The sequence below is a fragment of the Clavelina lepadiformis genome, chromosome 2 (assembly GCF_947623445.1).
Source record: "Clavelina lepadiformis chromosome 2, kaClaLepa1.1, whole genome shotgun sequence".
NCBI lineage: Eukaryota > Metazoa > Chordata > Ascidiacea > Aplousobranchia > Clavelinidae > Clavelina > Clavelina lepadiformis.
In genome coordinates, this window is record NC_135241.1 from 19,430,369 (window position 1) to 19,443,032 (window position 12,664).

General features: G+C 35.8%; 2 protein-coding genes across 4 annotated transcripts; both read right to left on the minus strand.

The window, feature by feature from the left end:
- Positions 1-3,626: 3,626 nt before the first annotated feature.
- LOC143446091 (uncharacterized) lies at positions 3,627-6,373 on the minus strand. Of its 3 annotated transcripts, none has more exons than XM_076945579.1 (4): positions 6,069-6,373; positions 5,557-5,707; positions 4,722-4,765; positions 3,627-4,571 (listed from the first exon to the last, which is right to left on the minus strand). In XM_076945579.1, the coding sequence occupies exons 1-4, from the start codon at positions 6,152-6,154 to the stop codon at positions 3,827-3,829; spliced, it is 1,026 nt and encodes a 341-aa protein (XP_076801694.1). In that variant the 5' UTR covers positions 6,155-6,373; the 3' UTR covers positions 3,627-3,826. The 3 variants fall into 3 exon arrangements, with proteins under 3 accessions (XP_076801694.1, XP_076801693.1, XP_076801695.1); XM_076945578.1 differs by having other exon boundaries at positions 4,722-4,792; XM_076945580.1 differs by having other exon boundaries at positions 4,438-4,571; positions 4,717-4,765.
- An 883-nt stretch (positions 6,374-7,256) lies between these two features.
- LOC143446168 (uncharacterized) lies at positions 7,257-10,847 on the minus strand. Its single transcript, XM_076945689.1, has 6 exons — positions 10,674-10,847; positions 10,407-10,575; positions 9,496-9,609; positions 9,064-9,174; positions 8,896-8,966; positions 7,257-8,644 (listed from the first exon to the last, which is right to left on the minus strand). The coding sequence occupies exons 1-6, from the start codon at positions 10,739-10,741 to the stop codon at positions 7,747-7,749; spliced, it is 1,431 nt and encodes a 476-aa protein (XP_076801804.1). The 5' UTR covers positions 10,742-10,847; the 3' UTR covers positions 7,257-7,746.
- Between the last annotated feature and the right edge of the window lie 1,817 nt (positions 10,848-12,664).

Consider the following 12,664-nt stretch of genomic DNA (forward strand, 5'->3'; position numbering starts at 1 on the left):
TTGACCGCAGACAAACTGACTGTGACATAAACTGGCCGGCGATCAAATTAACCGTCGATAAATTGGCCGGCGATCAAATTAACCGACGACAAATTGGCCGTCAAAAGGTCAAAATTCTAATTCACTATCTAGTCACTTCTGTTTATTTCAATAAACGTTTCAATGTGTATTGAAATAAAAAACAATTTTGTTAAAAACAAAGGAAATAGTTACAAACAAATATTTACTTTACATATCATATACTACCGAGTTTAAAATTTTGACCTTTTGACGGCCAATTTGTCGCCGGTTAATTTGATCGCCGGCCAATTTATCGACGGTTAATTTGATCGCCGGCCAGTTTATGTCACAGTCAGTTTGTCTGCGGTCAATTTACGTCACGTTCAGTTGACCCCGGTGAGTTTGTTCGCGGCCACTTTCCCGCGGCCATATGTCGTGCTCCCGGCGAAAGGGTATGCTTTAAGTCTAAGATATTTAGTGTTTAACTGAAGTTAGATTTAGATTAGAAGGAATGTTTAAGTTACTATGTTATAAGATTTAAGTAATAGGTTAACAAGACACCAAGAAGAAACAGCTTTGAACGTGCGTTTGTCGTTTATAGGTTGGACAGCCAATTTTTTATACCATGAATCGATCGGTTTAGTCTACTGTAGGTCAGCTGTTGCACGGACTGGCAGGAATGATCCAAGCGCAGAACGATGTGACTGGCTGTTTATTAGCATTATTTTCGTTTTATAGTTTATCATGAAGGTTACAGTTTTGTAATAGCTCAAAGCTAACCTTATACCAGTATACTCTGTTATTTCAAATTTACTTGAATCTTTTCATCTAACTTAGTTGTCTAGTATTTTTTGTTTTACAACAGAATGCACATTCTCAATTTAAAAAAAATAAGTACGTTAGAAACCGCAAACGCACTTGTAAAACGCCACGAATCCCGAACTAACTGCTCATCATGCTCAGCTTATTTACATGAGAGTTTGAGATGGACCCGAATTCGATTCGCCAATCAGACTCTCTTGTTTTCGGGGAAGAGAAAAAAGCACTTGGGATTAGAAACGGACTTGCTTTAATCTGACAAACATCTGTGGTTTTGTAGGTCGAATGGAAGCAGGTAACTAGTACTATACTCTAAATCTAGTGACCATACCGCCTACCGGTAACTTAGCTAGACTTGTCAGTTGTCAACCCCCGCCAACTAAATGGATTACTCTATATGTCTCTTAATGTCATTACTAGTACATGGTACAAAAAAATGAGTTCTAAATTTAAACCGACGCGCGAAAAGCAGTTCCTCGCCCCGCACAATTTCAAATCGATCCGAAACTGACCATATAAAATGACGGTTTGCCGGAGCGAACGCATGACGTCATTTAAAGCCACTCAATACACATGGGTCAGCCAGAGGATTCCTCCTCGGTACGCGGTCTTCAACATTCTAAGCCGGATTTCATCACAACCAGCCGCCTTAGCAGCTTCAGAAGCCAGAAATCTTACAAATTGTGTAGCTTCGCCCTTAGTGAGATTTTTTTCTTCTCGGGGTGTCGGTTGGTGTTTCTGCGATAGAATTTAATAGATCTTTAAATTATTCCCTCTTTCTACCAAAGATATTATCTCCTTTCGGTATGAGGCCATCCTGTTAGTTTTTAACAAACTTTGCAGCAGATAATCTTTTGCCCTGCAATCTGCGGATGGTTTGCCAGAATACTTTATTATTATCTTTATCATTAGATTACATTGTCCTTGCACGTTTTAAGCCTTTGGGAATTGCTGCTTTCTCCCACTCATTGTTTGCTGATGGAATTGTTAATTGCTATAATGGTTAGCATTTCATTTGTCGTTCCCCCACAGACAATGACGAAAACTAAACAACACAATACGATTTAATTACTAATTAGTGGTTCTATAGTCTGTCTCCAGTTTTTGTTCAAATTCATTACAGGTCTGCTATTTGGACTGATTCAATGATTGTGCTGCAGCTTTTCGCGCCTCAATGTATCGAGCTCACAGAGCAGATGAAAATCTGTAATGGAACCAGGCTTCGTAAGTCTCCTTCTTTGCTAGAATAACTTCTTTAGATCCTTGGCTCCACCAAGCGGTTCTTCTGTCACTATTCCTTGCCACACCGAACCGTTTTGACCCGCAACCTTAGGTAGAAGAAGCTTGGCCCGCGGCTTTAAACAGCGTTTAATTAATATCAAACGTCCTTCGTTCATTTCGAAAGTTCCTCGAACTTTGTTGACATGTTGTCAGCAAACACTTTTATATACATCTTTGTCTGCTAAGGCTTTACACTTGTAGAGTATAGAATCTTGGAGGTGCCGGAGGTTTCAAGAGATGCAGGTTGCAGACAAGCAGATGGTGATCAGTAGATAGCTCAGAAGCTGCCCGTTTAACTAGAACGTCCACCACAGAAGAAAAAAAGGTTGGCTGAAACGATACAAAAAAACTATCAACTACCACTATGTTGTGTACTATTTCTGTACTAAGTAAAATTGGGCACATCTCTGTGTGGGAAAAAGGTGTTCATAATGCTAAAACCGTTGTTAGAACAAAACTACAAGAGACACCTTCCATTCTGGTTAAGGTCTGCATCACCATGTTTTCCAACCACATCCTCCTATGTACAGTCATCAGTTCCAACATGTACATTGAAGTTTCCCAATTGAAGGGATGGATTCATTGGGTGCCACTCTGTGCAAGGCGGCCTCCAATCCATCAACAAAAATATTGCGATGTTGAATTTAGAGCATATATCTGTATACAAAACAGGCTTTGTCCCTTTAAATTGAGCTTCCACATGCACTTTCGATCTCTTAAAGAAATCTATTCATCTACACAATTTTCCAGTCGGTGACTTTTGAATATCTCCACATCCGCCTGGTCAGAGATTGTTGGATGGATTGACGCCAGAGTAGAAGGTTTTCAACCAATTAGCCAGCTGAACAGTTCCAGAGCCACAACGCTTTGTTGAAGAAATACCTACAAAACTAGACAATATAGCCTACATCACCAAGAGTACAAGTACTCTGCGCTGTTCCCAGTCGCCTTCTCAAACACGTAGCGAATGCATTGGTAGGTTTCCGTTTCCGGACGGATTGTTATTGAGAATGTCACTTACTTTTCGAAAGACACCCTTTGCGTATAACTTGAACGCGGTCTTTTTTAACCCACGCGACGAACAATGCGGTATGACTGACATTCTAATGCGTAATCATAACTTTTCTTTTTGACCATTTTTGGTCTGACTTCTTACTTTCGACCTGAACTGGTGGGCATTGGACAGATATCCTTTTGGAAACAAAGTTTCCTCCAGAATAGCTCGAAAGTTTATCGAGGCACTCAAGCTCCTCTGCTACGACGAGGCAGTAGTCCGTAGAGGAGCGCCTATCTACCCATTATCTAGAAGTGTATATACATGCCACATTTTATATCTTTTAGTTAGGTTTCACTTTAGCCCGATTCTGCCTCTTTGAATTACTATAATCAGGAACTACATGATGTCACCAACAGCAGGTTGCTACTCAAAAACAGCAGGCTGCAATTGGTGACGTCACAAGAAAATTTTAGCATGTGTTCAATTAAAACTGCTATATTTCAAATCGAAATAAATGTGAAGAAATAAACATGTTTGATTTAATCATTCTAATGCGATTGCTTGCGATTTGCAAGCTACATGCCATTGCAAATTACCTTTTATGCATTTAGCTAAATATAGCCTTAAACCTAGACATAAAACTTTTCCTTAACATAATTCCACGCATTTCCAGAATCGTCATATACTGATAACACACTTAGTATTATATACAAGCAAAATACTAAGTTATTAATCTGTGCTTTTGTGTAGCTGTGTTAGAGCTGGTTGCCGACATATCGGACAGCGAGAGTAAAACTTACTAAAACAACGCAAAATACAATCACAATGAAACAAATGATTACAAGTGAGCTTGCAGAGTGATTGCTCAAGTTCAATTGTGTCCAAACAAATAACGCAAGTGTCTTGCTCACAATCTGCGGCATCAAAGTGTTTGTTTCGCTCATTTACCCATATTTGGGCACCATTTGCTTCTAGAGTTGCTTTCAAGGTAACTTGTGAGGTCCTATTACAGTGGCTCTCAGCGTTTAGCAGTCCGATTCTTGTTTCATAGAAAAAGTCCCAGAAAAACGTCATAATCTGTAAGCAATACCACACAAGTGCAAAGAGTATTGAACAGACAGGAAGATATGCAAAGAAAAATATCTTTGCACAAATGAGAGCCTTGACTAAATGCGCTTTCCAAGGGTTTGTAAATGATTCAACTTTTTGAGTCGCTGTCGGTTGTCTTGGTGTGGACGTTTTGAAACGCGCTGTGCTCTCGAAGATTTTTTTGTTATACTTAACCATTGTAAGCAGAGTATCATTACTCAATCTCTTTTGAAACATGTATCGAAAGTATTCTGTGTTTTCATATATGACCAGTTCTCCATGTCCGACATTTTTCGCAAGAGGAGTCGTCAGGAACGTGTTAAAAATGGTGGATGTGGCACGCTCTTCTTCAGTAACATAGACGTCTTCAATGGCGTAGTTTTTCCTATGATTTAACCAGTACAATTTCATTGAGCGATTGCTGTAAACACCTTTAGCTCAAAAATTCAAACTTTCCTAATATCCCAGGAAGGTGCTTAGAGCTACAGTACTTATACAATACGTTATATAGTGACTAAACATGAATTTACCTTACCCGATCAGGGTTTTTAGCTGTTCTATTTCCAGGAGATGGCAATTCTGAGGTAACAGAAAAAAGTCTTGTTGCAAAAATGTAAATGCTTGCAATGGTGACCAAATATCAAAATAAAACTTTTAAAAGAAGATTTTATAGCAGCCTATTTTCAAAAAGAATCAGAGATTAAATTGGCCGAGTTTAAAAGGGGTGAAGAGGTTGTTTTACGACATTGCAACTGGAAATACATCTTTCCAATAGGCTTTCACAACCCAAGCTTACATTTTTTGCGCATTTTTACAAGGAGGCAATTGCGTGCGCCTGCAATTGAATGTTACCGTATTTGGCTTGATAACAATCGAAAAAGTTATTGTTGCATGACAAAACATTTCAAGCAAAATCAGTTATTTTTCAAATTCATATGAAACTAAAATAGCAATACCCACGTTGACGTTTTACTTAGTGTGATTCAGAGAGATTTTTGATTTCACTTGATAGCGCAATTCACGGTGATGCTTTTCTCGGAGAAAAATTTATTATAACAAGGCTTATTAAAATAATTATTTACTTAAGTTTTTGATTTTGTGCAACATGTTTTGATAAAGTTGAGAAAAGGGCGTGTCGCTTGTGTGCAGCATCATACCGACATATAGGAGATCTACATCCCCATAAAATGAGTTCCGTTCTTATAAAGTGGTGTCATCTTTCAACAGATCGATTTCAACTTATATTGAATACAAAAACGTGCCTTTCTAAAGCGCTAGAAATTCGCTGAGAAAGTGAAGAAGCAATGGAAATAAGACGTCAAAGAGGGTTTTATACTTTGTTCTATATTTCATTTCTTTGTGGAACTTACCTTGCTCATAGCTCCTGTTGTTTCAATCATTTTAATAAGTTCCCTTTTCTGTGTCACATTGATTTCGATGTTCTTAATCTTTGTATGACCAGCAATAGCTTGCTGCCCTTTGCTACTTCGCAATTCTCTGCAATCTTTTCCTTTGCTTTGGCTTGAGCCAAACGTGTACAGAATAATACTTAATTACTTACATGCACTATATAACTATATGTAAATGTCTTTTTAAACTGATTAGCTAAGAAAAGTGCTCTATTTTTGTTCAATCAAACTAGCCTAATGCTGACAGAATATAAGGACAACAAGTTAACATCAGGATAATCAAATTTAACTGGTTACAGCATTTCGTGAATTATGATTGCCTCTGAATTTATGTTGAAATTTGTCTAGCAGATCAAGTTTTTAAGCTACAAGTAATAACGTCTTACCAAATTACAGTATTATTGTTGTTTTCTCCATATTCTGCATTTGTCGTTTCTAATCGTTTTGGAAGTGAAAGAAAAAAATTTGCTTACCTTGTTCCGGATATTGTTGCGACAAGCATTAGAAAAGCAAGTCTAACAAACACTTTTGAACTAGCAATTGAGATAAATCCTTTCATAACTGTACAGCAGTTGGTAATGTGTTAACTTTACATAATAAGCAGGCAACGTTTATTGATACTTCTGTCCGGTAAAAAAAGCTGAAAACCAAGAATATGATCTCTAGAGACGGAAGTATAAGCTATTTTTACCTTGGACAAGAAGCTTTCATTAATATCTCTAAGAAGCTGACGGTGATATATCCCAATGAGCAAAACCTCATCACAATTTACAAAGTTTTTTTTTAGACAACCAAGTCAGCACTCGCTGGTCGTATGTATTCATTGAAACAACACAACTTCTTTTCATACACAATGAAAGAAAGCCAAAGCCCGTATAACGTAAAAGAAGTCAGTTTAAACACAATTCATCTAAGTAATGTACAATGAAACAAAATAAAGTTAGTTGTAACAACTTGTTACGATGGAAGTCAGTTGCTTCTGAATATTGAAATTGCTGATTCAATTCAGCACAGTTGACTTTTTTGTAAGGATAAACATTATTTTATTAATCTTTTGTAAGGTCTATGTTAGTTGGTCTATCTATACTATGTTTTTGATATTATAAGGCTTAATCCATTCCTAAGCTGTAGCAATATTTTAGGCATCTCACGAATTATGAAATAAGCAGCAAGATTGACTGAAACGGATTGCTATGGTAAAACACAGTATTTTTGTAGGAAAAATTGTACTTTGCCATCTGTTGTTTGTTTTACTCTCGTTAATATCCTATTGTTTTTTGGATAACTTATAGTTTATGTGGTAGCCTACTTTCATTAAGCACAGACATTTCACTCAATATTCTTGATTTTGTGCGCACATTTATGTTGTCTTCTCGCCGCGAAACAACCTCATTCATGATCCTTGCCCATAACAATTTCCATTTCAATTGATTTGAGTTTTATTTAGCAAATGACACGACTTAACTCACTTTTTCTAAAATATTCTTTTTGTCCTAAAAGGTAAGTGATTCAACTTGGGAATCAAATTTGTTGTCTTCTATCAGGATTTTAATATAAGACACGTTTTTTGGCTTATATTCCATCCTTAAAAGACCGCGAAAATAGGCCTATATATTAGGAAAATACCTTTTCTGTTTTAAAGGCTTAAAAATAGAAAGCAAAACTTGCCGCTTGTAATAAAATAATTAAATGATTCTTATAGTATAAACCTTACTACCAAAATAAACACTATACAGAAAGAAAGTTTGGAGCAAAAAGATTGTTCAAGCCTGCTTTATAAGTTATACGATATGAAATGCATCGTACGTCGACACCGTAAGGCACATTTATCAGAAATTACTTTTTGTCAAATCATATTGTTGCAAACTTACGACGCAGTAATGATCACATCGCAAAACATAAAAAGTAATTTTTATCGGCTATAATGCACTGATTAAACTAATACTGAAAAAACAATAACAGAAAGAATATCAAAAACCAATTAACTATATACATACATCATAGCATATATATTTACCAGGCATATATCTGAGGAAATGGTAGATCTAAATGGATCATAAAGTATCTCTGTAAACTTTTCGCATTAGATTTATATAAATGCGTTAACCGCAATTATCGAAGTTTAGGACGTCAGGCTTCACCTGAAATAGATTACTCATCGTCAGGATTTAATATTATTTTACGACAAAGTGGACAATCATTTCTAAAGCGTTTAAGCCAACCTAAAATACAATTCCAATTCCAATGAAATATGTGGCCACACGCAAGCTTACAAAGCGTTTGATTTCCTTCAAACGCTTCCCGGCAAATGGAACATTGATTCTGATCAAACCCTAATGCGTTTATATTATCATTTGAACCAGTTTCCCATATCCGAGCACCTTGACTTTCTAACCGTGTTTTTAGTACACTTTCCAGAAGTCTAGCTATATCATTGTTTGCCTCGTTATTGCCAGCATTATTATCCCTTTGGTCAAGTTCAGAACGGAACAGTTCAAAAAGAAAGTAAGCCATAATTTGAAGGTGATATTGAATTGATTGATGATTGAAATTGATTGATGTTTTTAGTTTAAAAAGCAACATTATCATACAGATAAAGATAAGAACCATCGTGAAAAACCAAGCTTCCTTTTTCTCTGCGCTAAGTTGGTCTGTACGTGACATGGCAGCTGTCGACTGCACAACAGTTTGTAATTTTGCTTTGAGATTGCTAAACGACATCGCCCCGTCAAAGATAGTTTTGTTACCTCCAGTGATGAAGAGCACGAACGGCTTGGAAGTATCAACAACGAAACCCAACGACTTTTGAAAACAGTCATCGTTTTCTTGTATTGTCATTCGCCCTATTCGCAACTTTGGCTTGAAACAAGCGGACAAAGATGCAAGAAGAATGTTTGGCACAAAATTTTTTTCCGAAGAAACGTAAACAGCTTGAACCATGTAGTCATTTTTCTTGTCCAACCAGTGTGAATTCAGCCAACTATAGCTATAAATGGCGGTGCTTTGGGCTGCAAGGTTTTCAACCACCCACTGGTAAGCAGTAGCAAAACTATTAAAAAAAGTTTTTTGCTATAAGTGTTTGTGCAGTGTACCATTCATTCAATTTATTAATGCAACTTATTCATTATTATTATTATTATTATTTATTATTATTTATTAATGCATTAATTCATTAATTCAATGCAGTGTACCATTGAAACAATTTGTTCAACTTTACCATTAAGTTTAAGGTTTTGTATTGTAAGCTAATACAAACTAATGCAAACAAAAGAAGTTTTTCTACATAAACTATATTCTTACTTGGCCGGCGTACTCAACGTTTTGGCTTTTGAAAAATGACGACTATGTAACATCACATATGATCCTTGTTTCTGAAATGACAAACCAATTTATTTGAAATAAACCGAGAATTTAAAACTGTATAAACAAATTATTTGCAAATTGCAACCTACTGAAAAACATCTTTACCTCATCGCAGTCGACAGGAACTTGTCCAGAGTAAACACCAACAGCAGCCACACGTCTCCTCAATTTCTTCCATTCATTGTTATTAATGGAGAACTTTTGCTTTTTGCAAATCTAAATTAGTTGAGCAAACAATAGCAAAAAAGTTCAAACTCTGTGGGATAGGCCGACACGTTTTTGAGTAAGTAGCAGTGTCATGCAAATCACAGACATGACCAACACGTCATAACTCATAAGTCATAACTAACAATGAACAACACATCTTATTGTACACAAAAAGTTTGAAACAGTTTGAAGTTTGAAGCGCTTGCGAAACATACTAACGTACGAAAATGCAATTAACGATTATTTTGTTGAAGTAAAAAAATATTGTTTCATGAGAAATGATAGTCAGTAAATATTGTAAAGAAGAGTCGATAATTAAAGAACGTTTACCCGGATCAACCACAGCGCATTAGAGTTCGCGATTGCTTTATCAGCTTCCTCTGCAGTGTTGAAATACTTTTCAAACATACCTGACGTAACTTCAGTGACACCCTGCAATTCGTCCTGTCAGTGAATCAAATATTGCAAAATTAATCATTTTATTTTTATGCCTTAATTCCCTTTACTTTTATATCTTTATTTGCTTATTTATATTTTGGTTAAATTAATTTAACCACAGGCCACAAGTAAAAGTCAGCTGGTGTGGGCGAATCAAATCAGCCTACATTGAACTTGAATACTTAAATAAGACCGAAATATTGATGGTAAATGTAACACAGTAGAATGGCGAAATGAAATGGAATGTAATTGTTTAAGCTGGTGTTTGCATCTATTTTCTTTCGGTACGATTGCAAGTATCATCAGTGAGCTGTACAAAGTGTTAACGTGTTCTATTGTGGTTTGTCACTGCCGAGTTAAGTCATGCGAAGACAATAGTTTCGGCCATGCTTATATTTAAACTATGTTTGAATAAACTGTAGTAAATCTTTTGTTACAGGTTTTTTTATTACAGGCTCTTTCCAGTTTACTATTGTGGACTGAGAAATAAGGTATTGACACCATACAAACCTAGTAAGAGTATACCTATGCTATACGGCGCCAAAAGGTTTGCGCAATTTTACAAAGTTGTAGTGTGATGAAAGATAATATAAAAATCAATAAAGAAAGTAACAAAGGCTTAATGTGAATACTTTCATACAGTGCTCATGTTAGGCTACTTTCTATGCCAAAAGCTATGTATATTGCACTGCATAAGTTAGGCTATATTTATAGTGTTAACTTTCAAGATAGTCTACCTATAACATTCTGCATAGCTTGTATTTTTCAAACTGTAATACGATAAATATTATTAAATTACTTACTTCGCTCACAACACCAGTTAACTCAATCAAATTAATAAGGTCCCTTTTCTCAAGTGCGTTGTGCTTCCGATAGTCGATTTGTCTACCATCAAGGACGGCTTGCAACTTGTTATTCCGCATCATGCGCCAGTCTTTGGTGTGATCCTCATTTATATCTTCGTGCCCCGTCCTATTTAGTGATACTTTTGGTTTTAACCTTTGCTAGTGTCGTCATAGATGTATTTATATTTCGATTTTGGTTACTTTAACTCGTAGTAGGCTACTTACTTTGCGAAAAAAACGAAAGTTAAAGCGATAGCAACAAAAATGGCGACAACGGAAGAAAAGTGTGGCATCCTTAAAAAATCGAGCGTTTCTGCTACTAACAAATTTCCTAGTTTACCTTACGCGTTAAAGCAAGAGTATGGGCTTACTATAGGTAGCTAGTATACCAATGTAACATCATTCGCCTAGTTCCCTTTTAAAGCCATAAGATTGTGTAATTGTAAACGTATATGGCGTAACATGTAGCAGTACAAGATATCTATGGTCTTTGAAATATGAATTTTTCCACTCTTTGGTATATATAGAGAACATACTGATATTGTACATTACAAACGTACAATGAATTAATAAGAAATACCACTATTCCGAAAAATTATTGTTCTTTCAAAAACTAAATCAAAATATGTTGGAAGATAAAGGATGTTTCTGAGAAGTTCGTTTTGCTGCCTGCACCTTTTCCACAAAAAATAAAATTAATTTTGGACCCTCTAAGAGTCTAAGTCTATAGTCTGTAGTCTATATATCTTATATCTTAAACAGTATCTTATATATAGCATTGTGTATTAATGCCTATAAGGTGCATAACTTATACTTTGATAACTGCAGTAGTAAATAAGTCCAACTGATTCCTGGAAAGTTGAAATCAATAAAAGATTTTTGGCTGCAGCTAACTAACTCAATAGGCTAATGTTAGGATACGTACGCATATAGCCCACTCTATAGCCTACGTACGAGAAAACGTTTCTCGAGTTGAAGTCGATTAAATTCGTTCTGGGGCTTGGGCCTACTTGGGTCATCAACATATGGTGCACAAGTTAAACTCGAAACTGTTTAAGTGTTATTGAGCAACTGAATGCTCTGACTCCAAACTACTCCTTGATGATGCTGAGTATCTTCATACACATAAACACAAAAAAACAATTAAACTTCTAAGTATTACGCTTGGCTATATATTAATTAATTGGAATCTATTTCAGGTTATATTAACTTTTAGAACTTTGTTGAAAGTATTTGAATTTATACGCCTTGTATCAAGTAAGAAGAATTTAAATGAACTCATTAAAGTTTGTATGAATTTATTCGAATTTGTATGAATTTAGGATAAATTACACGAATTTTTGTCAGATCATGACTTTTACAGCAGATAGCAAGTGATCAAGTACTGTAACCCACTTGAACAGCAAATAAGAAACTGAATAAGCAACCAACGCAAGAAAACGAGCAACGTTGCTAAATGATTAAAAGAAAGAAAAAGGAACGGCTCAAAATGAGCTGTGCTTCTGGACATGACATGAAAATTGTAATAATACACCTAATAAAAAAAGTAAAGGAACTTTTGAAACTTGAGCTTTGTTTTGCTTACTACACTGGTAGCTATTTTTCAAGCGCTTTAAAGTATAAAAAAATTGGATCAAGTGCATTAAGAAAACAAACCCCTGCAGTATTGGGATATCTGGATTATTAGATCATAATAATTTGGAATTGTTTAGTTGGCCCGAAAATTCATGGTGAACAGCATGTCACACAAATACGTCACAGTTTTTTGTATGATTTTACGTTGAATGCGGGAGCATACCGTTGTTTGGTGGAGTAGGCTGTATATAGGTTCCTGTGCTTGAAGTGCAATCAAATAAAAGTATTTGAAACTCGCGAAGCTCGAAAGATCATCGAAGAACGCATCATTCGGCAATTGACAGTCGGCTTTCTTTTGTTGCAATTATTGGTTTGTCATACTGGTGTAGCCTATGTGTGCAATAACTCACAGTGACCGATAATTCCCTGGATTAAAGCCTAATCATTTGGTAGCTAAGTCTGTTGATGGATTGTTAATACCAACGATCAAACACTTTGTTAACAGCTAGGCTATATATCACAAGATGACGAAAATTTGTTGAAGAAATATCCTCCGTTATAGAAAAGTATTATAGTGACGCATAGTGGTATATAAGGCAAAGCTCATACATAAAGGCATTGATCTTTAGAAGGCCGCCAGA

Bases quoted from the DNA above. Each gene is read 5' to 3' on its own strand.
- LOC143446091 (XM_076945578.1), bottom strand. From the start codon at position 6,154: ATGAAAGGATTTATCTCAATTGCTAGTTCAAAAGTGTTTGTTAGACTT. The intron at 5,708-6,068 runs GTAAGCAAATTT...GTTTGGCTCAAG, and splicing joins GCAACAATATCCGGAACAAG to CCAAAGCAAAGGAAAAGATT. The intron at 4,572-4,721 runs GTAAGGTAAATT...GTTAAATCATAG, and splicing joins CAGCTAAAAACCCTGATCGG to GAAAAACTACGCCATTGAAG.
- LOC143446168 (XM_076945689.1), bottom strand. From the start codon at position 10,741: ATGCCACACTTTTCTTCCGTTGTCGCCATTTTTGTTGCTATCGCTTTA. The intron at 8,967-9,063 runs GTAAAGATGTTT...TTGTCATTTCAG, and splicing joins TTCCTGTCGACTGCGATGAG to AAACAAGGATCATATGTGAT. The intron at 8,645-8,895 runs GTAAGAATATAG...TTTTTTTAATAG, and splicing joins ACGTTGAGTACGCCGGCCAA to TTTTGCTACTGCTTACCAGT.